This window comes from Crocuta crocuta, unplaced genomic scaffold (assembly GCF_008692635.1).
Source record: "Crocuta crocuta isolate KB4526 unplaced genomic scaffold, BGI_CrCroc_1.0 scaffold67, whole genome shotgun sequence".
Classification (NCBI taxonomy): domain Eukaryota; kingdom Metazoa; phylum Chordata; class Mammalia; order Carnivora; family Hyaenidae; genus Crocuta; species Crocuta crocuta.
Genome location: NW_027531896.1, coordinates 2,983,164 through 3,010,296, shown reverse-complemented (window position 1 = coordinate 3,010,296; position 27,133 = coordinate 2,983,164). Strand labels below are relative to the sequence as shown.

The 27,133-nt window shown below is 41.5% G+C and overlaps 1 protein-coding gene across 1 annotated transcript; it reads left to right on the top strand.

Moving 5' to 3' along the window:
• Nucleotides 1–916: 916 nt before the first annotated feature.
• Nucleotides 917–26,795, top strand: STARD7 (StAR related lipid transfer domain containing 7). The gene is made up of 8 exons (XM_077773445.1): nucleotides 917–1,076; nucleotides 11,007–11,215; nucleotides 11,773–11,822; nucleotides 13,247–13,357; nucleotides 13,438–13,520; nucleotides 13,984–14,083; nucleotides 22,456–22,540; nucleotides 23,389–26,795. Exons 1-8 carry the CDS (start codon nucleotides 1,012–1,014, stop codon nucleotides 23,571–23,573), a joined length of 888 nt encoding a protein of 295 aa, XP_077629571.1. The 5' UTR covers nucleotides 917–1,011; the 3' UTR covers nucleotides 23,574–26,795.
• The last annotated feature ends 338 nt before the right edge of the window (nucleotides 26,796–27,133 follow it).

The window sequence follows — 27,133 nt, the reverse complement described above, 5'->3', positions numbered from 1 at the left end:
CGTTCGCCAAAGGCATCTACACCGTCCCGCCCTCTTCCTACCCGAACTTGGACACCCCCAGCGTCCCGCAGAGGCAATGCCAAGACCCCATCCCACCCAAGATTCAAATTAGTGAAAGAGGCGACACTCCCCCGCCTCTCAAACCAAATGAGGACCGCGCCGGAATCCAGAGGGCATCTAGTCACGCCCCTCCGCGAGGTGGGGTCTTGTGGCCGGAAGATGGCGGCGGCGGCGGCGGGGTCTACGGGTCACACTCGGAGGCGCCCTTGACTGGCTCTCTGCAGCGCCGCCTACCTTGCTAGCTAGGGGACCGGCGCGCTGCGCGACGGGGCGGGAAGGAGTGGGGACGAGCACTTGGTAGCACCAATCAGCACCGAGGAGTCCGGACCGCGTCCAATCAGGAGCCGGGTGGCCACGAAAGGGGTAGGTTGCAGGCGAGCAGCGCATGTGGCGGACGCCGAACGCCCGGGACCTCACCTGCTGCCGCGACTGAGCCGCCCACCTCGCTGCTTTCTGAGCGCCGTACGCCACGGAGCCTGGCGCCGGCCTGACGACGCCAAGGAGGCAGGGGGCCAACAGTGTGGACCGGCTGTTGGCCTGCCGCGTTCGCGGCCTGAGCCCAGGAACGCCTCTTGCAGCGGTTGCGGGGCCACCCCCGCGGCTGTGCCATGACCGACTCTCTCCGCAAAGGGGACTCTTCCTCGACGGTTGCTGCAAAGAGAGATGAAAAGCCTGTTAGACCGTGAGACGAGTTTGGAGCCGACCATTTAGGGGCACTCGGCAGCAGGCCGCCCGCGCCTTTCCGGGCTCGTTCTTTCTGCCCCGAGCGGGAGGCCTAGTTCGCCTCCNTTGCTGGCCAATCAGTGCCGCTTCGTGACGGGCCTGCGTGTGCGGCGCGCGCAGCAGATCGCGCAGCTGTACGGCCGCCTCTACTCGGAGACCTCGCGCCGCGTCCTCCTCGGCCGCCTCTGGCGCCGGCTGCGCGGCCGCCCTGGCCATGCCTCTGCCTTGATGGCGGCGCTCGCTGGCGCGTTCGTGTGGGACGAGGAGAGGATCCAGGAGGAGGAGTTGCAGAGGTGAGTCCGGAGGCGAGGTCGTTGGGGCCAGTCGGGTTTGGAGGTTGGCACGTCGATCCTCGGGGCCCTGCCTTTTCGGTCGGTGTGGCCGGCTTGCCCGGTGGTACTTGAAATGACGATGCAGTAACTTGATCCTGTTTTAGCAGACCGTGTTATTTATTGCCTCTGTGTGCTCATTTCATTTGTCGGGCTGGAAATAACGAAATGTAGGTTAGTGTAGGTGGGAAGGCTTTGAATAGGGAGCATCATGGTGAAGAAATAACGTTGTAAGAAAACGAATTAGATCTTGAAGCCGTGTAACCCATTGTTCACGTACTCTTTAATTCTTCCAAAAAAGTGCATATTCAAAGCAGATTTAAAATGTGACCTAGGGATATGTGACCTACAAAATTCCTGCATTCCAAATGGGATTTCGTGACAAATGCCCCCCAGGAAAGCTCTTCTGTCGCGGTGACAGAATTATGAGGCTGGAAAGGATTTTGTCTTCCTCAAAGAAAGCAGTAGCCCAGCCATTTTAACCTGCAAAAATTAGGTCAGTTTTTTGCTGCTTTAACTGGAACTTAGTAAATAGTGTATCATTAGGCTCTGAAGTTGTGCTGTCATCGTCATCAAAACTTCTGGGTGAGAAATGCTGTACCATTGGCTGAATTTGTTAATCTGTGGTTCTAAATATTAGTCCTGATAGTTTTCAACTAATGTGATGGGGAAGCCTTGATTTAGCTCTTGCTTTACAGTGTCTTTGTATTTTCCTTTTTTAAAAAAGTTTATTTATTTTATGAGAGAGCACAGGTGGGAGAGGAACAGAGAGAGAGAAAGAGAGAGGGAGAGAATCCCAAGCAGAATCCGAACTGTCAGCACAGAGCTCACAACCGGGAGATCATGACCTGAGCCGAATTCGAGGGTCCAGATGCTTAACCGACTGAGCCACCCAGATACCCCTCTGTATTTTTTTTCAGCAGCTGTTCCCTCCCTCCCTCTACCCCCTAAATTTTTGTTTCCCACTAAAGCTTTACAAAATTAGGTGGTTGGCCTTAGGCTATGGTGTTTGATTCCCGTGTTACTATAATACACCTATGGAAAATTTACTAGTTACTAAATGTCCACCTTGAGGATATAAATACAATCGAAAATCTTAACAATCTTTTTCACAAAAATGTTAAGATATCCAGGTCTGATAGGTTGCTTGCCTAGTTTCTGTTAGTATTCTTGTGCAACTTCTTCATTGGTCTAATGAAGCAGTTTCAGGTATGAGAAATAAAATGACCTATGGGAGGGGCGCCCAGGTGGCTTAGTCGGTTAAGCGTCCGACTTTCGCTCAGGTCATGATCTCGCGGTTCGTGGGTTCGAGCCCTGCGTTGGGCTCTGTGCTGACTGCCAGCTCAGAGCCTGGAGCCTGTTTCAGAGTCTGTCACTCCCTCTCTCTCTGACCCTCCCCTGCTCATGCTGTCTCTCTCTCTCTCTCCTAGAAATAAAATATTTAAAAAATAAAAAAAATAAAATGACCTATGGGAGGAAAACCATTAAATTAAGAAATTCTCAATTATCTGTTTGGATATTCATTTTCTTTTTTTTAAATTTTTTTTTTATGTTTTATTTATTTCTAGGAGAGAGAGAGAGAGAGACAGCGTGAGCAGGGGAGGGTCAGAGGGAGAGGGAGTCACAGACTGAAACAGGCTCCAGGCTCTGAGCCGGCAGTCAGCACAGAGCCCGACGCGGGGCTCGAACCCACGAACCGCGAGATCATGACCTAAGTGAAAGTCGGACGCTTAACCGACTAAGCAACCCAGGCGCCCCTGGATATTCTTTTTCTTTTTGATGATGAAATACCCATGTTCTCCAGTAGTCAAGTTTGAGAGGAAAATTCCCAGTTGGATCTATTTAGGAAGGAGAAGAAAACCAGAAAAGGGCTACCTGGTGCAAAAGAAAGGGAGATCTTTTGGGATAGGAATCGAGTAGCATTGGGGACCTAGGTGGTAGTTGACATTTCTTTGGCTTATTTCCTGTGTTTTTATGGGCAGTCTGTCCTGGAGCCTCTGTTTAGTAGGTCTCCCATTAGCAGGAGCTAGAGAGGAACACAAGATAAAAAGTGCATGTGGTAAACATTGGAGTCAGTAGTCACTACCCACTGTAGCAGAAAGAGAGACCAGTTGATGACCAGTCCCTGTGTTCATACCGTTTCCCTTCTCTTTGGGCTGTCTGTGAAACCTGGGAGCATTTGAAACATTCTTAATTCTAATCCGGCTCCTGAAGAGGTATTGCTCTCTGTTAACCCACTTGGGAATTTCATAAGCTTAGATGAAGGCCAGTCAGAACACTTAAGGCCTTTCTGATCCTCCAGAGCTGTTCTAGTAAAGACCTTCATGTAACAGTTTGTTTTCTAGTTCATACTTGAATTCAGTCATATACCTAAAATTTGATGAAGGTGTCCATTTGGAGAAAAAAAAAATATTACCTCAGTAGGGAGACAAATAATAACGCTCTTCAGCTATATCTTGATTGTACAGTGGTTCTACAGGTTCATCATGTTTCTAATATCTTTGTCATATATTTTATTTAATAAAATGTTTTGGGTTCGGGTTAACTCTTTTTACTTGTCGTTTAAGTATTTTATTTGCTAAGGCACTGCCGAGGTTGTTATAGCTAGTTTGGAATATCTTAGATTTTGTTTGTTCTAGTGAAGTGATTTTGGGTGGCTTCCATAATGGAGCACAGTTGAATGTGCCTCAGGACAAGTGCATTTTTTTCATTGTTAATGGAAGAAGAGCATGATTGTCCCATGGTCCCTAAATCACAGCATTTGGTTCTTCTGTGCTGTTTTTGTACCAACTTGTGCTGGTACTCTCTGAATGTGTGCTTTAACATGGCATCTGTTTTTTCATATGTTATTTGAGTCTCTATTCAAAATGAAAAGGAATAACCTTGCTTTCAATTCTTCTGTGCTTAAGAACAACAAATAGAATCTCATTTATTTAGCAACAGCAAGAAAATTTGAGAAATGAAATAACTTGTACATAGTGACTCTGACTACACTGATGGGCACCAGGTGTAGAAGTCGTGTCTTATAATGCTTGCTCTAGTATTCTTACCCAATTGGCTTCAATTAAACAAATCAAACAAAATAACTTTCAGTCACTCTCTTTGGTACCAGCTGGCATCCTGTGCAGGTCAGATCTTCTGGAAAAACACAGCAGTAATTTTTGATTGCTTTGGAACATTAAAATTTTTTTTTCAGAAACAAAAAGAGGAAGGAAATTAAGAAATATGAAAGGCTAGGGGAAAATGTTCTGTTAACCCTTCCTCTTGTTGAAAAAGTTACAGTCCATTGCTCCAGAAATTTGAGTAAATGAGTGCCAGTAAAGTTTCATAAAGAAATTGTTCAGTTTCCTGCTTTTGTCTCTCAGGGCATTTAGAATAAGTGTGATTTTTTTGGTGTGTTATTAATTAGATAAATGATCAACAAAAAGTCCTTTTTCCTTTTTGCCATTGTTACTTGAAGATTTTTTGCTGACATACCCTTCTTAGATCATCAGAACTACATTAAACCAGACTCCAGTGGTTTTACATTGTCTTTATTATTTTACCATTAACCAATTGGCCCAGAATTGCACTGAGCTAGCTTGATGTCTTGTATTTCTCGGTGTGTTGTTTCATAACAGTTATACTTGAAATATACTTGACAATAATTTGTAGTTTAAGGAAGGGATTATGTGAATTGAGGCAGTTGTTTTATTGAAATTACTAATTACAAGAATGGCTTCATTTGAATCATTTTGGACCCTTATATTAACTCTACACTGGGGCAGGACTTCCATGAGCTAAAGCTAGTTATACTTACTACTCTGTTTTAATAGTTTTATGCCTTCAGTTTCTATACCTCTCATTCCATATTGAAATGCCTTTAGTTTCGGAGAAAGGTAAGCATTGGCTGTCTTTTCTTAATCCCTTTACTAATCTGCTGGTTCAGTTACTATTTTGGGAATAATCTCTTTTGTCCTTTCTTCTTATTACCTAAGTCTCTTAGATAACAAGGTTTAGATACTCACCCTATCCAAACAAGATTTGGCACACCAGTCTAAAGATACATGGTGAGGGGCGCCTGGGTGGCTCAGTCGATTGAGTGTCCGACTTCAGCTCAGGTCGTGATCTCGCGGTTCGTGGGTTCTAGCCCTGCGTCGGGTCCTGTGCTGACAGCTCAGAACCTGGAGCCTGTTTCAGATTCTGTGTGTCTCTCTCTCTGACCCTCCCCTGCTCATGCTGTCTCTCTCTCAGAAATAAAAACATTAAAAAATAATAAAAATAAAGATAAATGGTGAGAGGTTTTCCTTCCTCCACATATAGAAGTTGAGATCCTTCAGACATTGTTGAATCTGTGGACAAGAATCATTTGCATTTTCATGATGTAGTCTTTTGCCAGCATTCAGATGGTGCTATTTCAAGAATGAATGTCAGGCCTTCACAAGACATTTCTCTCCCCCTCTGGGCACTTAGTCTCATAATTTTAATCAAGGCCACCTAATGACCTTTAATTATATAGGAGAGGTTGATAAGCAATGGGTCAGAAGCTCTGTACCACCGTGGAAAGCCGTTAAAAATATTGCCTATAGTCATATAATTTAATTTTTTAAACCTTATTACTATGTAACTTTATGAGCCTCTGATGTAATTTTAATAAGACTTTCCTCCCTGCCTTCATTATGTGGTAAGAATGACATTCAAGGGTGGTGCTTAATTTTTATTGAAGAATGCTTTACTAGTCCTGAAGTGTCATAGTTGGTGCTATGTGATGCCTGAATTGTTCTCTGAGCAAGTCTGGCTGTGGTTTTGCTTTTGTTTTCTCTGAAGGATTTTATGGTCTACTGTAAAGTTCCTTTCCTATTTCTATGTGTGTTTGTAGTGATAGCAGTGAATCCTGTTTTGCAATTTTAGATTCAAATTAAACTTTCTAAAAATGGTTAAATTTCTTTCATCAGAACATCAGTATAAATTGTACTGACTAGGGTTCTTGGTTGCAAACAGAGGTGATATTGGTTAACTTAAGCCAAAAGGGATTAATCAGAAAGATGTTAGGTCACTAAGGACATTGACAAGAAGGCCAGGGTATAGATTGACCAAAAGGAATAATCAGTTTTCTTAGGACAGTATTCCTGGTTTTGTTTCCCCTAGATTGGTTGCACTGCTGGACTCTCAACTTCTTCAGGATCACTGAAAATTATCTCCAAAAGATCCTGTGCCTTTTATTATTTCCTCAAGATTCATATCCTCTGGGGCGCCTGGGTGGCTTAGTCGGTTAAGCATCCGACTTCGGCTCAGGTCATGATCTCACGGTTCGTGGGTTCGAGCCCCGCGTCGGCCTCTGTGCTGACAGCCAGCTCAGAGCCTGGAGCCTGTTTCAGTCTGTGACTCCCTCTCTCTCTGACCCTCCTCTGCTCACGCTGTCTCTGTCTCTGTCTCTGTCTCTCTCTCTCAGAAAGAAAGAAAACATTAAAAAAAAAAAAGATTCATAACCTCTGCCAGAAGTCTTCTAATTAACCTCCCTTAAATTAGGTGCTGTACTCCCAACTGCTAGGGCTTGAGAGGGAGCCATATCGCACCTATTTTGAGATTCTCATCCAAGTCCAAAGTTTAAAATTCAGAGAAATGGAATTTTAGAGCTAATAGCAACTTTCAAGAATAATGTCCTGACTTTACAGGTGGAAAAAGGGAGGTCTTTACAGGTAAAATAACTTGCATAAGATCACATAGTTGACAGAGCAAGGACTGGAACACGTGTCTTTACAGTCACCATCGCTTTGGGTTGCTCTAAACTTTTAATCGGGCTATTAGTATAACTTTGAATTTTTGGCTTTTAAAGTAATATGTGAATATAATCTTTTAATAAGAATTTGAATCATTGAGGCCTACTTTCATATTTATTTACTGTTTATTCAGTAAACACTTGAGTGTCTGATGTTTACCAGGTACTTGCTACGAGCTGGGAATACAGACATGAAAAACTGATTTGGGTACATTAGGGAATTCATAGTTTAGTAAAGAGGAGGTATGTATATAGATTAATTATAATATATGTGACTGTAGAGGAATAAAAGTAAAAGTATATGGTTAACTCTGTCTGGAAGTTAACCTTGAACTGTATGTTTTTCTGAAGGTTGAAGAAGGGTGGGTATTTCAGCCAGTCTCTCAGTAGCTGATGTCGTCTTCAGTCTTGAATAACAGAATTGTATATAATGCAGACAGCCAGCAGCCTTTCTTTCCTACCAGCTGTTTAAAAGTTATGGGGAAAATACAAGCCATGTTTGAAAAAAGTATTATAAAATGTTTCAGATATACAAAAAGACTTTAACGTGAATGTTACAAATACAGTTACATTTAAGAAAGAAAATACTATACTGTTAGAGCCTTCTTTATACTCTTGTCCAGTTGAAATCTCCTCTGTCCCCCAGATTATCTCAATTTGTTGTATTTCATTCTCATCTGTGTCTGTGCATAGGCATATGTTTCTAAATAATATATGAGACAGAAGGTTATACGGCATTATCTTGGATGTTTTAAAGCTTTATGTAGTTCTGAACAAAATACTAACTAACAAACTGAATCCAGCAACATATTAAAAGGGACATGAACTAGTGGGGTTTTATTCCAAGAAAGTAAGGTTAGTTCATCATATAAAAATCAGTTTAATGCCCCACGTTAACAAATGATAAAAACCATATGATCTCAGTAGATGCAGAAAAACATTTTGACATTCCAACCTTTTTTCGTGATAAAAAAATGATTCAACAACTAGGAATAGAAGGAAAGTTCCTCAATTTGATAAAGGGCATCTACAAAAGACATAGTTAGCATAGTTTAATGGTGAAGGACTGAAAGCTTTTCCCTAAGATAAGGAATAAGACAAAGAGGTCTGCTCACCACTTCTGTTCAACATTGTACTATGTTTTTTTTTTCCTGAAAACTGCAAAAGATCATTGCAAGAAATTTTAAACCCACTGGGCAGATAAACTGTTCATGGATTGGAAGACAATATTGTGAAGATAGCACTACCAGTCTAACTGATCTATAAATTGAACACAATCCTTATCGGAATCTTAATTAGTACACTGTTTTGTGCAATTTGACAAACTGTTCATGATACTCATATGGAAATGAAAAAGACCCAGAATGGTCAAAACAGTTCTGAAAATGGAGGACAAAGTTGGAGGATTCACTCTTTCTGATTTGAAAACTTATCACCCAGCTATAGTAACTAAGGTGATATGAGGGGCACCTGGGTGGCTCAGTCAGTTAAGCATTGGACTCTTGATTTCAGCTCAGGTCACAGTCTCACAGTTGTGGGATCGAACCCCGTGTTGGGCTCCACGCTGAGTGTGGAGCCTGCTTGGGATTCTCTCTCACTCTCCTTTTCCCTTTGCCCCAAACCCATTCACTGTCTTTAAGATAAGTAAAAATTAAAAAATATATATGGTACTGGTGTAAGGATAGGCAAATAAATTATTGGAATAAAATTGAGAGTTTTAGAAGTAAACCCTTATATTTATGGGCATTTAATTTTCAAAAGTGCCAGACAATTCAGTGGGGGAAAGAATAATCTTCAAATGGGACGGGGACAACTGAAGATGCACATGCTGAATAATGAATTTAGACCCCCTGCCTCACACCGTACACAGAAATTAACTCAAAATGGATCAAGGTGTAAATTGATACTAAAACTTTTTTTTAAATACTAAAACTCTTTGAAGAAAATACAGGCATAAGAACTTATGACTTTAGGCAGTGATGGTTTCTTAGCTGTAATGCCAAAAACACAATCAAAGGAAAATAGACGAATTGGACTCCATCAAAATTAAAAACTTTCATGCATCAGAGGTCACAATCAAAAAACTGAAAAGACAACCCAAAGCATGGTAGGGAATATTTATAAATTATATCTGATAAGGGACTGTTATTCAGGGGCACCTGGGTGGCTTAGTCGGTTAAGCGTCCGACTTTCGCTTAGGTCATGATCTCGCGGTTCGTGGTTTCGAGCCCCGCGTCGGGCTCTGTGCTGACTGCCAGCTCAGAGCCTGGAGCCTGTTTCAGTCTGTGACTCCCTCTCTCTCTGACCCTCCCCTGCTCACGCTGTCTCTCTCTCTCTCCTAGAAATAAATAAAACATTAAAAAAAAAAAAAAGGGACTGTTTTTCAGAGTGTATAAAAGAACTCTTATATTTCAACAATAAAAAGATAACCCAGTTTAAAAATAGGCAGAGGGGCACCTGGGTAATTCAGTTGGTTAAGTGTCTGANGAGGGGGACATAGAATCTGAAGCAAGTTTGCAGGCTTGAACTCACGAACTATAAGATCATGACCTTAGCCAAAGACAGATGTTTAACCAGCTGAGTCACCCAGGTGCCCCAAATGTCCAACTCTTGATTTTGGGTCAGGTCATGATCCCAGTGTTCCTGAGATCAAGTCCTGTGTGGGGCTTTGCACTGATAGTGGGGAGCCTGCTTGGAATTCTTTTTCCCTCGCCTTCTGCCTTGCCCCCACTTGCACAGGCATTCATATTTTCTCTCTCCCTCTCTCTCTCTTTCTCTCTCAAACATTTAAAAATAAAAATAGGTGAAGATTTAAATAGCTATTTCTCCAAAGAAGATACACAGATGGCCAATAAAGCACCTGAAAATATGCTTAGCATTTTTAAACCCTGGGGAAATGCAAATCAAAGGCCACAATGAGATATACTTCTCATACCCACTAGGATTGCTAGAATCAGAAAGATAGGCAATAACAAGTGTTGGCAAGGATGTTAAGCAGTTGGAACCCTCATACATTGTTGGTGTGAATATAAAAATGGTGCAGCTGCTTTGGAAAATAATTTGGCACTTTCTCAAAAGGTTAAACATAGAGTTGCCATGACCCAGCAAATCCACTCCTAGGAATCTACCCAAGAGAACTGAAAACTGTGTAGAACTGTGCCTGCATTACAAACATACACACATGTTTGTAGCATTATTATTCATAATAGCCAAAAAGTAGAAATTTACCTAATTGCCCATCACCTGATGAATGGATAAACAAAATGTGATATATCATTCAATGAAATAGAAGTGTTCAGCCAAAAAAGAGGGGAACAAAGTACACCATGAATGAACCTTGAAAATATGTTGAGTGGAGGGGCACCTGGTGGCTTAGTCGGTTAAGCATCCTACTTCAGTTTAGGTCATGATCTCACAGTTTGTGGGTTTGAGCCCCACATTGGGCTCTGTACTCACAGATCAGAGCCTAGAACCTGCTTCAGATTCTGTGTCTCCCTCTCTCTGCCTCACCTTCCCTCCCTCCCTCTCTCTCTCTCAAAAATAAATAAAACATTAAAAAATTCATAAGAAAATATACTGAGTAGAGAAATCGAGACACGAGGCTATATATTGCATGAGTCTCTTTATATGAATTGTCCAAAATAGGCAAGTTCATAGAGACAGAAAATAGATTAGTGGTTGTCAGAGGTTATAGGGGGTGAGTGACTGCCAATGGGTGTAGTTTTTTGGGGGCATGATGAAAATGTTCTGGAATTAGTGGTGATGGTTACACAACCTTGTGACTATACTACAAAAACATTGAATTGCATGCTATAAAATGATGATTCTTCTGGAATGTGAATTATATTTTTAAAAGATGAGGAAAAATATGTAATTACATAAGTTTTTATTATAACCCTTTGAGGTAGATGCTGTTATCCCCATTTTACAGATTAAGAATACAGACTGATCAGGTAGTTTAATGTTTTGGTGATTGAATGTTGGACTGAGATTCAAGCTCAGGAACTCAGGTTTTTATTCATTACACTTTATACTGTTTTAAACCCTCACCTTTCTTCTGTAAGTCACTGTGTGGACATTTCATTTCACAGGTTAGTTACAACCACCTGCACCATTCCTTTGGTTTTTCTTTGCAGATCCATTGATGAGATGAAACGGTTGGAGGAAATGTCACACGTGTTTCAGCGCTCTGGAGTTGAACGCCACCCTTCAGAACCAAAATCCCAGACAGAAGGGAATGAAGATCCAGGGGGCAAAGAGCAGCCATGGGAAATGGTGATGGATAAGAAACACTTTAAGCTGTGGCGGCGCCCTATTACAGGCACTCACCTTTACCAGTACAGAGGTGAGCCCCACTTGGCTGCGTTGTATGTTCCCTGGTTGCCCAGGTGGGCAGGACTTTTGTTCCTCATCCTCTTTAAACTGTTCTTTTCTGATTCTTGGTCAGAAAATTTACCATGGTTTCTTGTTTTTTGTTTTGCCTCTCCCAGATGACAAGCATCTCAGTGTCTTCATTGCTATACTTTGCTGTAGGTTGTCTTTGTCTTACTTTGCTGCCCCAAAATGACATGAGTTTCTGAATCTGCCTTTTTTTTAATAGCAAATGTGTTTTTTTTTAAGTATTTATTTATGGGGGGAGGGGCAGAGGAGGAGTGAGAGAATCCCAAGCAGGCTCCACTGTGTCAGTGCAGAGCCTCATGTGCAGCTCGATCTCAGGAACCCTGGGGTCATGACCTGAGCTGAAATCAAGAGTCGCTTAACCGACAGAGCCACCCAGGTGCCCCTGAATATGCCTTTAAGATCTGTCCTCAGTACACTATAATTGGAATGCAATTAAGTGGTAGGAATGAGGTGAGTAATGGGGGTGTGGCAAGCATTCCTTATTCTTTGTTGTCATTCTAGTTTTTGGAACGTACACAGATGTGACACCTCGGCAGTTCTTCAATGTTCAAGTGAGTAAATTTTTCTTTCCAGATTTGGAGCTTCTAGTAAGCCTAGAAATCCACTTAAAACTGTCCACGTGAATAATTTCTTTGACTCAGAAGACATTAGCTTCAGTACATCTATCTATCTCTATATCCTTCATCTCCTGTCAGATGGCATCTGGGTAAACATTGGACTTGTTCTTTGTCCAAGGGAATGAGACTTTTCTGTCCTCTTACAGGACTGTTTGGAAGATCAATTAGAGGAATGTATTTGAGTTTTTTTAGTATTTTATAAGGGATTATAGTCATTTTTTTCCTAAGCAATTTAAGGGTAAGTTACATACGTGTTCCTTTATTCCCAAATCCTTCAGTGTGTATTTCCTAAAACTAGACAGTGTCAAGTCTCTAAATTTAACATTGATGCAGCTCTTACACTTCTGTTTGTATTCCAGTTTTTATCTATTGACCTGATAATGTTCTTTATAGCATTTTCCTCTTCAGTGCAGATCCAGTCAGGATTTAGTAATCTGGAATATTGCCACAGTGAAGCTATTTATTTAGTAAAGATGATGAGTATTCAAAGACTTCTTTCTTCTTTGGGTGGAAATGTATGAAAAGGGAAGGTGGGATCACCTAGAGTTGTATAAAAAAACTCTTTTCCTTCTAGGCTTTTTCTGTTTTATCAGGCTTTCTTTTAGTAACTAATTGATGATTATATCACTCATTAATAATATGCAAGTGCACACTTTCCCCCTAAGCACTGAATTGTGTTAATTTATAGAGAGTTTTTGTTGTGTTTAGATGTGTATGATACGTCTTACTTTGAAATTCCCTAGTTATTAGTGATGCTAGAAATTTTAAAATATGCTGCTTGCATTTCTTTGTGTGAAGTGTTGCTTATACTTTTGGACTTTTTGTCTGTTTAAAACCTTAAAAAATTGTTTTACCCTTATACATTTATATCACTACCTATTAAATTTTCCCCAAACATGTCTATCACAATATTTTTTTCTTCTATTTTCTTTTGCTTTGCCTTTTTTAAAAAAAATTCTTATTTTTGAGAGAGAGAGTGGGGAGGGGCAAAGGGGGGATCCAAAATAGGCTCCATGAGGTCAGTGCAGAGCCTGATGTGGGGCTTGACCCCACAAACTGGGATCATGACCTGAGCCAAAATCAAGAGTTGGTTGCTTAACTGACTGAGCCACCCAAGTGCCCGTGCTTTGCTTTTCTTTAATAAGATTCACTTTCAAGGTAATGCTTTTGGCCTATAAGAAAGGATTTTGAAAGACCTGTCTAAAATAAACAGTTATGTTTTTCATACTTTGCCACTTTTAGATCAGATTTCTGTTTCAGAATAAGATCCTTGGGTCAGAGGTCCAAGTATCTGGAGAAGCCTTCTGCAGCTTTGTTTTCCATTTCTTAGGTCTTGATAGTCTTTTCTCTTTCTGCAGCTGGATACAGAGTATAGAAAAAAGTGGGATGCCCTGGTAATCAAGCTGGAAGTGATTGAGAGGGATGTGGTTAGTGGTTCTGAGGTTCTCCACTGGGTAACCCATTTTCCTGTGAGTATTTTTATTACTGTTTTTACTTTTATCATATCCATGTGAAGCAGAACACTAATTCTGCCTATCCTCTTCTTTAGTATCCAATGTACTCCCGGGATTATGTTTATGTTCGACGGTATAGTGTGGATCAAGAAAACAATGTGATGGTGTTGGTGTCACGGTATGTGTGGTTATCTGTGGCTCCTCCTAAGGTCCTTTAGCTGTGTCCTTCCTATATGTCTGGTGGACGTTTACATGTTCTTGGTATTATTAAGGGTGCTGCTAGGACCCCATCCATCCCAGCTAGAACATGAGTGGGGTGGGCTGTGACTGTTGACAGTCTAGAAAGATTGAAGAGATGTAAGCTTTTCATTAAACCATTTCTTTAACCTTAATGTTGATAATTAGAAAAATAAATGCCTTCTTCTTCAGCATAAAGCTTAGAAAGCCTAGTCAGCCGGGAATCACCAAGGAAACTCACGTTGTTTTTAGAACTTAGTTTGTATTCATTCATCTTAGGGACTCTTCTGTTTTATTTTAAATATTAGAGCCAGCTCTTTAGATTTTCCCCTTAACTTTAGCCCTTATGCTGTTTTATATATGCAAATATTACTAAGAGTTTCATTAACTTTTCTCCTCACCAGTGCTGTGGAGCACCCTAGTGTTCCAGAGTCTCCAGAATTTGTAAGGGTCCGATCTTATGAATCCCAGATGGTTATCCGTCCCCACAAGTCATTTGATGAGGTGAGTTTTACAACATCCAAGAGATGTTGTGTAGCTGCTGTGGAATTTTCTCAAGGAAGGTCTTTTGTCTGAACTGGGAATGGTTCTCAAACTTGGCATGCGTCAGAATCCTTTGGAGCTTGTTAACATACAGTGGTGGGGTGTTGCCCAAGAATTCTCATTTTGTTGAAAAAAAATTTTAATGGTTTTATTACTGAGAGAGAGAGAGAGAGACAAAGCATGAGCATGGCAGGGGCAGAGAAAGAGGGAGACACAGAATCTGAAGGAGGCTACAGGCTCTGGGCTGTTAGCCCAGAGCCCAGCGTGGGGCTCAAACCCACAAACCACGAGATCATTGCTTGAGCTGAAGTCGGATGCTTAACCAACAAAGCCACTCAGGCATCCCAAGAATTCTTATTTTTAAGAAGTTCCTATGTGAAGCTGATGCTACTCGTTTGGGAACCACTTCTGTAGGGTGATATACCTGAAAGATTCCCCCAGGACAAAATTCTAATGTTCCACTGGTTCCTGTTTGTATGAGAGATCAGAGAAGACGTTGGCCTAATGTCAGCAGCATTCCTTAGGAAGTGAAGGAGCACCTTTTCCATCAAATTTCACCACAGTGGGCAGAACATTTAAAACCTTTCTGTGTTTCTGTTTCCTTATCTGTAAAATGAGAGGGTTAAAATAATGTTCTCAGCTTTCTTTAAGATTCTATGACCTTTCTTTGAGAAGAATATTTTTTTCAACGTAAGGAGTTTGGTATTTTTTGTTTTTTTGTTTTTAGTCAAATCTCTGTTGAGTTTACTACATATTGATTCCAGTGCTTGCTGTTTTTAGTTGTATTTCACCTTATAATTAAAGGCTTTGTTTCTTCCCATTACTTTTATTTTTGAGCTGGAGGAACTGTGTGCTTTAGGATGGTTTTGTTTTCAACAAGTTTTTCTATTTATACTGGCTGACATAAGACTTTAAATATGACAGAAATGGTGGTTCACTTCAGTTAATGTGGTGATTGACTCTTTTTTTAACTGGGAGATCTGTGTGTTTACTTGTGTACTATTTTTAGAGCAGTATTTTTCAACCCACAGATTGCTACCCATTAGTGGAAGACAAAATTCATTTAGTGCGTTATGATCAGCTGAAAAAGAAAAAGAATGCATGGAGTAGAAATCTGAGTATAAGCATATTTCATGAGGCTTGTTTAGGTACATAAGGGTGTATGAATGTGTGTGTGTGAGACAGAGAGAACTGGTTGCAGTGTAAAAAGTTTATTTATAGCGTGTTGTAGTTAAAAATGCTCGAAAGTCCTTTAGAAATTTAGAAGATAGATACGAAGTAAGGCTGCTGTCCATGGCTAGTTGTCTTTAGGAAGGGGAGCCTGGGTCAGGCTGGAGACAGTGTGGGAGACAGACTTCGGTCTCACTCTTCTCCTTTAAAATTTGAACCTTGCCCATATATTTCCTGTTGAAAAAACTGACTTGAGTCCTGGCATTGTTACCTTTAGAAACTGTGACCATGTATAGCTAAGGCATTGTTTAGCACCTAACAGAGTGTGTTGCACCTAGTAGGGACCCAGGAAATAATTTCTTTCAGCTGGGGTGGGAGAACAATAGAGAATGTCTATATAATTCTTTAGGTATATTGGTGGCACGCTCTTTACGAAAAAGGTAAGATTGAGTTGGGTCTTGTGAAAAGGCAGACTGGATAGAGGAAAACAGGAAGCGCCCTGGAGGCAGACAACATGATTTATCAAAGACAAGAATGAGCCATGAGTATGTTCAGAGACTCCCCACTTATAAAGGAAGGTTGAGATTAGGGAGGAGTGATAAATTAACATTGACCATGTTGATAGATTACTAGAAAACCAGGCACCTGCATTTGGATTTGCCAGTTGGAAAGTAGATTCTTGAGCCAAGGAATGGTGTTTTATTTGTTTTATTTTTAATTAGGGAAAATTTGAAATACATATAAAAGATAAAGAAGTAGAAAGAATAGTGTAATGAACCTTCTGTATCCATTCCCAGCTCCAACAGTCATCAACTCATGGCCAAACTTGTTTTATCTGTATCCTTTCTTGTCCCTTTTCCTGCTCTCCTGATTATTTAAAAATTTTTTTTTAATGTGTTTTATTTATTTCTAGGAGAGAGAGAGACAGCGTGAGCAGGGGAGGGTCAGAGAGAGAGGGAGACACAGAATCTGAAGCAGGCTCCAGGCTCTGAGCTGGCAGTCAGCACAGAGCCCGACGCGGGGCTCGAACCCACGAACCGTGAGATCATGAACTAAGCGAAAGTCAGACGCTTAACCAACTAAGCCACCTAGGCGCCCCCTCTCCTGATTATTTTGAAACAGTTTCTTGCTTTGCTATAGAAGAACCCATAGAAGAATTTTTCTATAGATAGTCAGTATTTATTTCAAAAAGAAGACACATTTTTGAAAATATAACCTCAGTGTCATAATAATCCCTAACATCAAATAATCTAGTTAGTGTTCATATTTTCCTGATGGTCCATGAAATTTTTTTGTAGTTGGTTTATTTGAATCAGGACACAAAGATGCCTGGGTTGGCTCAGTTGGTTAAGCATCTGACTCTTGATTTTGGCTTAGGTCATGATCTCCCAGTTGTGAAATCAAGCCCCATGTTGGACTCTTGTGCTGGGAATGGAGCCTGCTTTAAAAAAAAAAAAAAGGGGCACCTGAGTGAGTGGTTCAGTTGGTTGTGTTGAGTCTTGGTTTTGGTTTCTCTCTCTCAAAATAAAAAATTAATTAAAAAAAGTAATCTTTTTTTAAGCTTATTTATTTTGAGACATGGAGCATGGGCAGGGAGGGTCACAGAGTATCCCAAGCAGGCTCTTTGCTGTTTGCGTGGAGCCTGACACGGGGCTTGAACTCATGAACTGTGAGATCATGACCTGAGCTGAAATCAAGAGTCGGATGCTTAACTAACGGAGCCACCTAGGCGTCTCAAAAGGTAAAATTGTTGAAGGAAGGAAAAAAAAAGACCCAAATATGATCCAGACTCTAGACGTTTGAAATTTGTTCGTATTATCTCTAGAGTATTTTGAAGTCCATATGTTTCCCCTCTTTCCTTTGTTTGTGTGTGGTTTTTGGTGTTTTTTTGTTTTTTTGTTTTTTTTTTTTTGGGCAGTTGTATTTGTTGAAGAAGCAGGGTTCTTTGTCCTGGATTTTGATGATTGTATCTCCATAGTATCATTTAACATGTTCCTCTGTCCCCATCCCCTGCCTGTATTTACTGGGTATTGGTAGTTAATGTTCAAACCTCAGGCCTGAACAGATTCAGGTTGGTTGGTTGCTTTGGGTAAGACCACTTTATCAGAAGGCAAGTTGATGTCTGTTTCTTTCTTTGTGAATTTAGAAATGATTGATGGTTATGGCTCAGATCCATTATTTTATTAGGGGACTAACAAATTGCTGATTTTGTAATTCCTTTATTCTTCATGTATTTCCACTTACTAATTGAAATACATTAAGGTAATTTTTCTCACCAACTATTCGGTTTCCTATAGCGCATGTAGGAAAGGGAAGTAAGAGAAATGGTTGATTTGTTCCTTTATTTATAAGTTTCAAAATAATGCATTGGTCCTTTCAACCAGGAATCCTCCAAAAGTAAAGTTTTTATTTTTGTTATAAAGAAATACCATTAGTCTTTGCTGTAGAAGCAAAGATAGAAGACTTCTAATGCTATTTCAGTTTGTTTGGTTTTTTTTAATTTAAATCCAAATGAGTTAACATATAGTATAATGATTTCAGGAATAGAATTTAGTGATTCATCACTTACATATAACATCCAGGGCGCATCCCAGCAAGTGTTCACCTTAATTTCCCTTGCTCATTTAGCCCATCTCCCCCCCACCTGGCACCCTGCCAGCACCCCTCCCCAGTTCTCTGGTTTGTCTCCCTCTCTGTTTTTATATTATTTTTGCGTCCCTTCCCTTATGTTCATCTATTTTGTATCTTAAATCCACATATGAATGAAAACATAGGATATTTGTCTTCCTCTGCCTGGCTTATTTCACATAGCATAATACACTCTGGTTCCATCCTTGTTGTTGCAAATGGCAAGATTTCATTCTTTTTGATTGCTGAGTAGTATTTCATTGTGTATCTGTGTATCTCACATCTTTATCCATTCATCAGTCAATGCACATTTGAGCTCCTCCCATACATCGGCTATCATTAATAGTGCTGCTATAAACATTGGGGTGCATGGCCCCTTCAAATCAGCACTTCTATATCTTTTGGATAAATACCTAATAGTGCAGTTGCTAGGTCGTAGGGTAGTTCTATTTTTAATTTTTTGAGGAACCTCCACACTTTTTCCATAGTGGCTATATCAGTTTGCATTCCCACCAGCAAAGTGAAAGGGTTACCCTTTCTCCACATCCTCGCCAACATCTGTTGTTTCCTGAATTGTTAATTTTGGCCATTCTGACAGGTGTGAGGTGGTATCTCATTGTCACTTTGATTTGTATTTTCCTGATGATGAGTGATATTGAGCATTTTTTCATGTGTCTCTTAGCCATCTGGATGTCTTCTTTGGAGAAGTGTCTATTCATGTCTTTTGCCAATTTCTTCACTGGATTATTTATTTTTTGGGTGTTGAGTTTGATTAAGTTCTTTATAGATTTTAAATACTAACCTTTTATCTGATATGTCATTTGCAAATATATTCTCTCATTCCCTCAGTTGCCTTTTAGTTTTGCTGATTGTTTCCTTCGCTGTGCAGAAGCTTTTTGTCTTGAGGATCGATATTTCCGTTTTTAAGCATGTTTGGTTAGTTTTAGTCTATTACAGTTACTCTTTTTTTTTTCTTTTTAAGTTTATTTATTTTAAGAAACAAGTGCAAGCAGGGATGGGCCAGAGAGAAAGAGAGAGAGAGAATCTGAAGCAGGCTCCACGCTCTCAGCACAGAACCCAGTGTGGGGCTCGAACCCGTGAACCACAAGATCATGACCCGAGCTGACATCAAGAGTTGGAAGCTCGACTGAGCCACCCAGGCACCCCTACAGTTATTCTTACTGATACTCAAATTTGTCCTAGTTTTTGGGCATTAGGAACCTCATCTTCCTGGCTTGAGTCTTTTGACCTGACCTCAGGGGTTCTCTTGTTTTCTGATGTTATAAGATGTCCCAGGTTCATCTTGTATGGTTTTAGCTGTAAACCTGGGAATTAACATTTCTTTAGGGAGCCCTAGTTCCTTTTAAGAAATTGTCATTTAAATATCATGATTTGGGGGTGCCTGGTCGGCTCAGTCAGTAAAAGCATGTGATTCTTGATCTCAGGGTTGTAAGTTCAAGCCCCATGTTTGGTGTAGGGATTACTTGAAAATAAAATCTTTAAAAATAAATAACCAGAATTTGGTTTCTAGGAGTAATAGCTCTTGGCTTGCTCATTGTTTTTAGGTCTTTTCAGAAGATAGAACTAAGTAATAAATTTTGTGGTTTGTTTTAAAGATAAATCCTAAATGCATGCTTTTATACTTTTAATTTAAATTTCAGACTGGAGAGTTTTTATTTGTATTTTGTGTCTTACATCTGTCATCTTTTCCCATGATGAAAAATTCCATTCCCATCACTCCAAACATAATTACTCATTTGCTTAAACCTGAAATACATACACACACAGCAGCTTTAGAGTACGACCTCCAAGATCACCAATAATGTGATGATTTAAAATTTGTATTTTTTTATCCTTAGGATATGTACATAGTGTACAGAATAATTGAGTTTTTAAAGTTACGTGAAGTTTAATTTTGTTTTATTAAATTGTGAAAAAAAATTGTGTTTCCAAAGTCAAATCTATAAATAAGACTATTTAGAGTGATTTTGCTTCTATCCCTGTCCCTTCCACTCAGTTCCTTCCTTCTTCCTATGGGTAATCACTGTTTTTGATTTCCTGTTTAAAAAATACAAGTAGTGGTGTATGAGAACCAGGTCTCTTGACTTCTCAGTCCAAGTGTTTTATGGGAAGAATGAAGTCTTCTGTGTATATTAACTAACTTAGTCTTGTAGCCAGCCTTCGTGGTGGGCACCGGTACTCTTTCTGCTGTACAGCTTTTACCTTTCCTTTCTCTTTACTTCCATAGTATTCATCTGTATCTTGGTTATGGCATCTCTTGTGTTAATTGGAAGCTCCTGAGGGCGGGGACTAGCACATTTTTGTTTGCTCTGTCCCACCTAGCACAGTGCCAGACACATAGCATTCAAATATATATTGAGTAAACGAATAAAAGATTAAACAGTCTATTCAGGAAAAAAAAGAACTTTGGTGTAAAAGCATGGGAACTTAAGGGTGCCTGATGGTTTATCGTTTGAGCATCCCACTTTGACTCAGGTCATAATCTCGTGGTTTGTGAGTTCAAGCCCCGCATCAGGCTGTCTACTGTTGGCACTGAGCCTGCCTGGGATCTTTTGTCTTTGTCTCTCTCTATCCCTCCCCTGCTTGTGCGCGTGCATGTTCCCTCCCTCCCTCCCTCCATCTCTCTCTCTCTTTCTCTCAATAAACATACATTTTAAAAAATGGTTTAATAAAAAGCATAGGAAGGGTGCCTGGGTAGCACAGTAGGTTAAACATCCAACTTCAGCTCAGGTCATGATCTCACAGTTCGTGGGTTCTTGCCTGTCGGGCTCCGTGCTGACAGCCAGCTCAGAGCCTGGAGCCTATTTCAGATTCTGTGTCTTCCTCTCTTTCTCTCTGTGCCCTTCCCCTACTCATGCTCAGTCTCTCTCTCTCTCTCAAAAAATAAAACCATTTAAAAAAAATAAGCATAGGAATTTATAGTTGTAGTTCTACCAACTGGAGTTGTAGCCACTCTGCTTTAAAAAGTGCAGACATAAGGGTGCCTGGGTGGCTCAGTGGTTAAGCGTCCGACTTCGGTTCAGGTCATGATCTTACAGTTCCTGAGTTCAGGTCCCGTGTCAGGCTCTCTGCTGTCAGCACGAAGCCTGCATCAGATCCTCTGTCCACCCCCCACCCCCGTCCCTCACCAGCTCACATATGTACTCTCTCTCTCTCTAAAAACATTAAAAAAAAAAAAAAAAGTATGACATGCAAGTGGTTATCTCTTACCCCTTTGGGTGGAGCATAATTGGTTAAGACATCTCCTAGGATCAGGACACCTATAAATCTCCTTAATCCCCTGTCCTTCACTGGAATAGGCACTGACAGGGCTGAGCCAAAAAGAGTGGTGGTGGGTACATGGGCCCTGCAGTCAGAATTCTGGGTTCATCTTGGCTGTCATTGAGTATGTGGGTGACCTTGGGCAAAGTTACTTCTTTTTGCTCAGTTTCCTCCTCTGTAAAATGGGGTAACTACCTACATTATAAGTTGGAAATAGTTCTTGGCACATCATTAAGTGCTCTATAAATGTTTGCCGTTAGTACTAGTAGTAGTAGCAGCAACAGCAGCAGAGTTTATATATAATTTTTTAATGTTTGTTTATTCTTGAGAGAGAGAGACAGAGCATGAGTGGGGGAGGAGCAGAGAGAGGGAGACACAGACTCTGAGGCAGGCTCCAGGCTCCGAGCTGTCAGCACAAAGCCCGATGCAGGGCTCGAACCCATGAACCATGAGGTCATGACCTGAGCTGAAGTTAGACACTTAACCGACTGAGCCACCTAGGCACCCCAGAGTTTATATAAAGATTAGGACCTTTAAACATTTTGGGATATGTGTTGGGATTTTCAAGACCACTCCCACATTTGAAAATTCATTGGAAGTACTCCTAGGACTCAGCATGTAGTTATACTCATGACTGAGATTTATTAGAGTCATGTAGTAAGGATGCTCAGCTGGATCATAAGGGAAGAGACAGGCTGAGTCTGAAAGTCTGAAGGAATCCATGTGGAGGCTTTCTCCTGCGTTCGCTCTCTCTTGCCCCCTGCCCCCTCACGAAGGAGAGCGCATTTTCCTTCTAGCAACAAAAACATAACATGTATGTGATGTTTCTGCCCAGAGAATCTCATTAGAGACTCGGCACCCAAGATTTTTATTTGGGGCTGGTCACATAGGGATCCTCTGCATAGCACATACCAAAATTCCAGATGCTCCAGAAGGAAAGCAGGTGTTTAGCATAAACTATATTATTGTTTTCACAGCAGACAAGACACAGGGAGCCACCGTTAACATTTTAACTGCTGACTGGGAATACTCTGGGAGCCAAGTTCCCAAACACCACCTGAGGGCCCACCTTGTAGGGTGGCCTTTCTATGAATAGCAAGCTCTGAGGGCTTCAGTATTAACTCTTTTTCTGCACAGGGTAAAAAATGACACTGTCTGCCCCCGAGTCCGATCATGATCATTCTGTGGTACTAGATATAGAAGCTATGGTGGGTAATTCAAGTATCATTATTTTTGCTGTTTTTCTTTTTCAGAATGGCTTTGACTACTTGTTGACATACAGTGACAATCCCCAGACCGTGTTTCCTCGCTACTGCGTCAGTTGGATGGTGTCCAGTGGTGAGTGGGCACTTGTATACAGGGCCTGGAACCTGGGCTGAGCATTTTGTTTTTCTGTAGCTCTTACTGGCAAGCAGGAAGGTTAGTGTTTGTCTCATGGGAGCACTATTGGAGAAATTAAACATCTTTCCAAGTCCATTCTTGAATACTATGAAGACATTGAAGTCTCCAGCTCGGGTTTGGAGGGATGAGAATTCAGGAGTCCCTGAAAGCAGCATGCGCCCGGAAAGGAGTTTTAAGAACAGTTGCTTAGCTTTATTCCTTAAATATGGACTGTGTATGTTAACACGTTACAAATTTTTTCTTTTTAGATAGTGTTGGAGGCCATGCAATCTGGTGGAGAAAATGTGGTAGTTCTAGGACAGTAACCTTGAGAAAGGAGCTACCACATGCCTTCACAAAGGCTATATATCACAGCTGTAACTGCACCATTTTCTCCCAGTTTCTTGTTTTTAAAAAGCATCCTCGTGTGATTTTCTTTCTTTTGCTTCTCTATAGACAGCTTCTAATACCTCAGGGAGAGAATGGAGAGATTAGGTGTTTCTGTTTGATATTTGTCTAAATAAAATTAGATAATTAGGCTATGCTACTGATAAGTGGTGTTTTAATCACCCAAAAGCCTTATGTGGCTTGATCAGTACCCCTTTTCACAGGATCTCAGAGGCCATGGATTGTTTTCACTCTCTATACCTCTTAGGAGACAGCTGTCACTCACAGGTTGTCAATTAGGCTGTGATCTCTATAAGAAAGGAATCGGCTCCCTATCATAAGAGAAGTAGGACCTTCTAATTTTGAGTCTATTGTTGGTTTGTATTTCAGCCTACCCAGATTTTCTTCTCTCCCACCAGGCATGCCAGATTTCCTGGAGAAGCTGCACATGGCCACTCTGAAAGCCAAGAACATGGAGATCAAAGTAAAGGACTATATCTCATCTAAGCCTCTGGAAACGGGCAGTGAAGCCAAGTCTACTACCCCGTCTTCAGAGCGGAAGAGTGAGGGTAGTTGTGGCCCTGCCCGGATCGAGTATGCTTGAAGGGCTTTGGGATAAGAAGGGAGAGGCTGCATCTAGCCCTGTCCCAGTCCCTTATCTGCTACAGAATGGGGACATGTATTAGAAGGCATCTGCTGTAACCACCAGTGCAAGATAACTTAATAGCTGGTGTCCAGTTTCATTCAGAGCTCTTAACTGCTCTTTATCAATACAGAAGGAGGCATCCATGGGGGCGTTGTCATATTCTCAGGCCAAGCATTTTGAAATTCAGTATTTAACTGAGCTAATTTGGAACAAACCTTTCACCTCAGGCCAGAAGGGGACAACTTCTTTTTGCTTCCTCTGAGTAGTTTCCTCTGCCAACATTCCAGTTCCCACCATCGGTTCTGCAGCACTTGGGATTTCCTTCAGTTCTCAAGGTCCAGCTGGAAAGTACAGTTGGCCAGTTGAGTCTTTAGTGAGGGGTCATTGGGAGAGCTCTTGGTAACAGTGCTAGTGTTGAATGGATGTGAACTCTTGCTTGGCAGCGTAAGTGCCTTGTCCTCCCCTTGCTTCTACCTTTAGGGACATCAGGTTTGTACCAAGGAATTTCTCTCTGCCTCCCAAATACACCCCATTGACTTGCCCTCCCACAAAGCAGTTTCCTTTGCCTTGGCCAGTTACTCTGTATTCATCCACTATATTAATTTGGATCAGCGCCTCCTTCCTTAGCCCATTTACCAGGAACACTGGGAAATGAATCTTTTCAGATGGTAGTTTTCTGTGTCATCAGTGTTTCGAGCATTAGGGATGCTTAAAACATTACACTTAAGGGTTGTTTTTTTTTTAAACCTTTGTGTCAAAATGTAGGAATTGGGAAGGTGAGTAGGATTTCTCCATGGCCCTACTATATAGAAAATACCGTTTTGATTCAGGCAGTATTTTTCACACTTCATGTTTGACTGGATGCTGAGGACTTGTCCATCTTGGAAGGCTAAAGGCAGAGGAATAGGGGTTGGGACACTCCCTTGGAGCTCTCAGAGCTGTAGACAAGCTGTGTGAAGAAATAGATGTAGTCTTGCCCCAGATACTAATACAATGGGGATGTAGTTTATGTGACCCTCTTGTTCCTCTGCAGAGTTCTTCCTGCTCTCTTCAGAGTTAAAGTGAAAGCAGACTACACCGTTTGGATAAAGTCAGTCAGATGGTATCAGTTTGGCCTGGCTGATTTTGCTTATGGTCCTGCTTCAATCTCACAGAATAGGGATCAAGTTTTAAATACTCCCTTCTCTTTTTTCCCTAGAATTTAAACGGCTGGATTTTCCCCTACTTGCTACTCTTTGATGTTGTTGAAAAGGGGGTCTAAGCCTCAGACTGACTTAAACCTCTGGACATTTTTGTTGCCTGTTAAGTTTTGTGCCAAGGAAATAACTGCCCCCATGTTTCATGTCTTGCCTACTCTGAGTCATTGGCAGAACAGAGAGATGTGTCAAGCAGCTCCAGCTTCTTTCGTTGATCCTTCCTCTCTTCTCATCCCCAGGACTTCACAGAAGCCAGGGGGAAGTTCCGTGGGTTACATCTGAACTTAGCGCCTATGATTGTTGGGGCATAGATGGGTGTGGGCAAGAGTGCACAGGTGTTACAAGCTACATGTTGCTCATGTTGGCAACTTGACCCTGTACTTGGGGTCAGTCTGTACAGTTACTTATGTCATTGTAATGATTTCACTTCTAACTGTGACATTTTTATCAAATGTGTGAATAAATACATAAAGATTGGTACAAGAGTGTTTGTCTTTGGACATGCGGTGGTGGGAAGTCTTGTATATTGGCCTTACTGTTTCCTCCTGATCAGAACGTTGGAGTGTTTCTATTTAGGGTTGGCACATGGAAGCAGCAAGGTGTGGCCTTCTTGCTAGGGGCTAATACCGAGCTAGCCACCTTGCCTTGGTTATGAGCCCTGTCCAGGTAGCCAGTTTGGCAAGTGAAAACAAACCACCTATTTCCACTTCCTTGTCTTAATCTACTAACCCATATCTTTGCTTGTAAAGAAGGATCAACTTGAGGAAACCGTGTTTGAGCTTTGCTGACGGTGAAACTTGGGGGGGAGCAAGGAGAGGAGGGAAGGATTTGAGCAAGCTGCGTCTAGTGTGGGAGGCAGGCCAGGACGGTGGCTGGAGAGGGAGGGTGGTGAGCTCAAGCCCCACTTGGCCTGGTGGGAAGTAGGGTCCCCCAGGCAGTTCTGCTAGAGTGTAAATTTGTTGCAAGGCAATGGAAATATCAGAGACACTTAAGAGCATAAGGTGAATTTTGAGTTTTGTGTGATTCTGCCTGTGGGAAACACTAGGTGAACACAAATGTACACCTGAACTATTAAAGCTCTTTTCTGCGAATTGTTCTAAGATAATCACTGGAAAGCCATCCCTACCTGTAGACCACCCGTTAGGTGTTGTGTGCTTATGGGTGCACGTGTGTTTTTATCCTCACTTTGGAGGGTTGGTGATTCTGGCGTCCGCCCTGCTGCTGAGGCCCCTGCACATGGCATCCTTGACATGGTTCTCCGGGCTGTGTGTTAACACTTCCACTGAGAAGCATTTGAGTTCTTCCTGAAAGCAGCATTTCCATTGTTGGACAGTTCTAGCTTTCAGGAAGTCCTTTGCACTGAGTCTAAATGTGCCACCTCAGCGTCTACCAGTGGGTCAGCGGGCCAAGCCCTGTCTTCGGAGCAACACAAGGAAAGCATTTCCGTGGGACAGCGCTTCACGTTCTTGAAGACGGTGTTCATGTGCCCTTCCCTTCTCCCGAGGTTTCTGTTTGCCGGCAGCTTCAAAACTCCTTCCAACTCTTTGTTATGAAAATGTTTGGAACATTGAAAAATAATAAAACCTTGTATCCCCTTCCCCTACCTTTGCTGGTTGGTAACTTGCTATGGTGTGTGCTTTGTCTTTATATATAAATACACTTTGCTGTGGACTGAACTGTCTCCCTAAAATTCACATGCTCAAGTTCTAATGCCCAATGTGATAGCACTGGAGATGGGGCCTAGGGGAGGTGATTTGATTTAGATGAGGTCGTGAGGGTGGAGCCCTCCGTGATCGGATTCGTCCCCGTATTAAAAGAGACCCCAGAGGTTTGCTTGTTCTCTCCCTCTCCACCGCCGTGCAGGCACAAGTAGCCTGGCAAGCCAGGGGGAGTGTTCTCACCAGGAACAGGTTGGCCAGCATCTTGATCTTGGACTTTTTTAACCTGCATAACTGTAAGAAATAAAGTTGTGTTGTTTAAGCTACCTAGTCTGTGGTATTGTGTTTGTTTTTTAATGTTTATTTTTGAGAGAGAGCAGGGGAGGGGCAGAGAGTGAGGGAGACACAATTTGAAGCGGGCTCCAGGCTCAGAGCTGTCAGCACAGAGCACAACGTGGGGCTTGAACTCACAAACCGCGAGATCATGACCTGAGCCAAAGTCGGACGCTTAACTGACTGAGCCACGAGGTGCCCCTGTGGTATTTTGTTATGGTAGCCTGAGTAGAAGTTTTCGTGACTGTTTGAAAATAAGTTGCAAACATCACAATATTTCACCCCTAAATGCTTGAGTATGCTTTTTTTTTCTGATGACAGTTTTTGTAAC

Coding starts and splice junctions, on each gene's coding strand:
- STARD7 (XM_077773445.1), top strand. CDS start 1,012: ATGGCGGCGCTCGCTGGCGCGTTCGTGTGGGACGAGGAGAGGATCCAG. Junction 1,077..11,006: donor CAGGAGGAGGAGTTGCAGAG/GTGAGTCCGGAG, acceptor TTTTCTTTGCAG/ATCCATTGATGAGATGAAAC. Junction 22,541..23,388: donor CAGTTGGATGGTGTCCAGTG/GTGAGTGGGCAC, acceptor CTCTCCCACCAG/GCATGCCAGATTTCCTGGAG.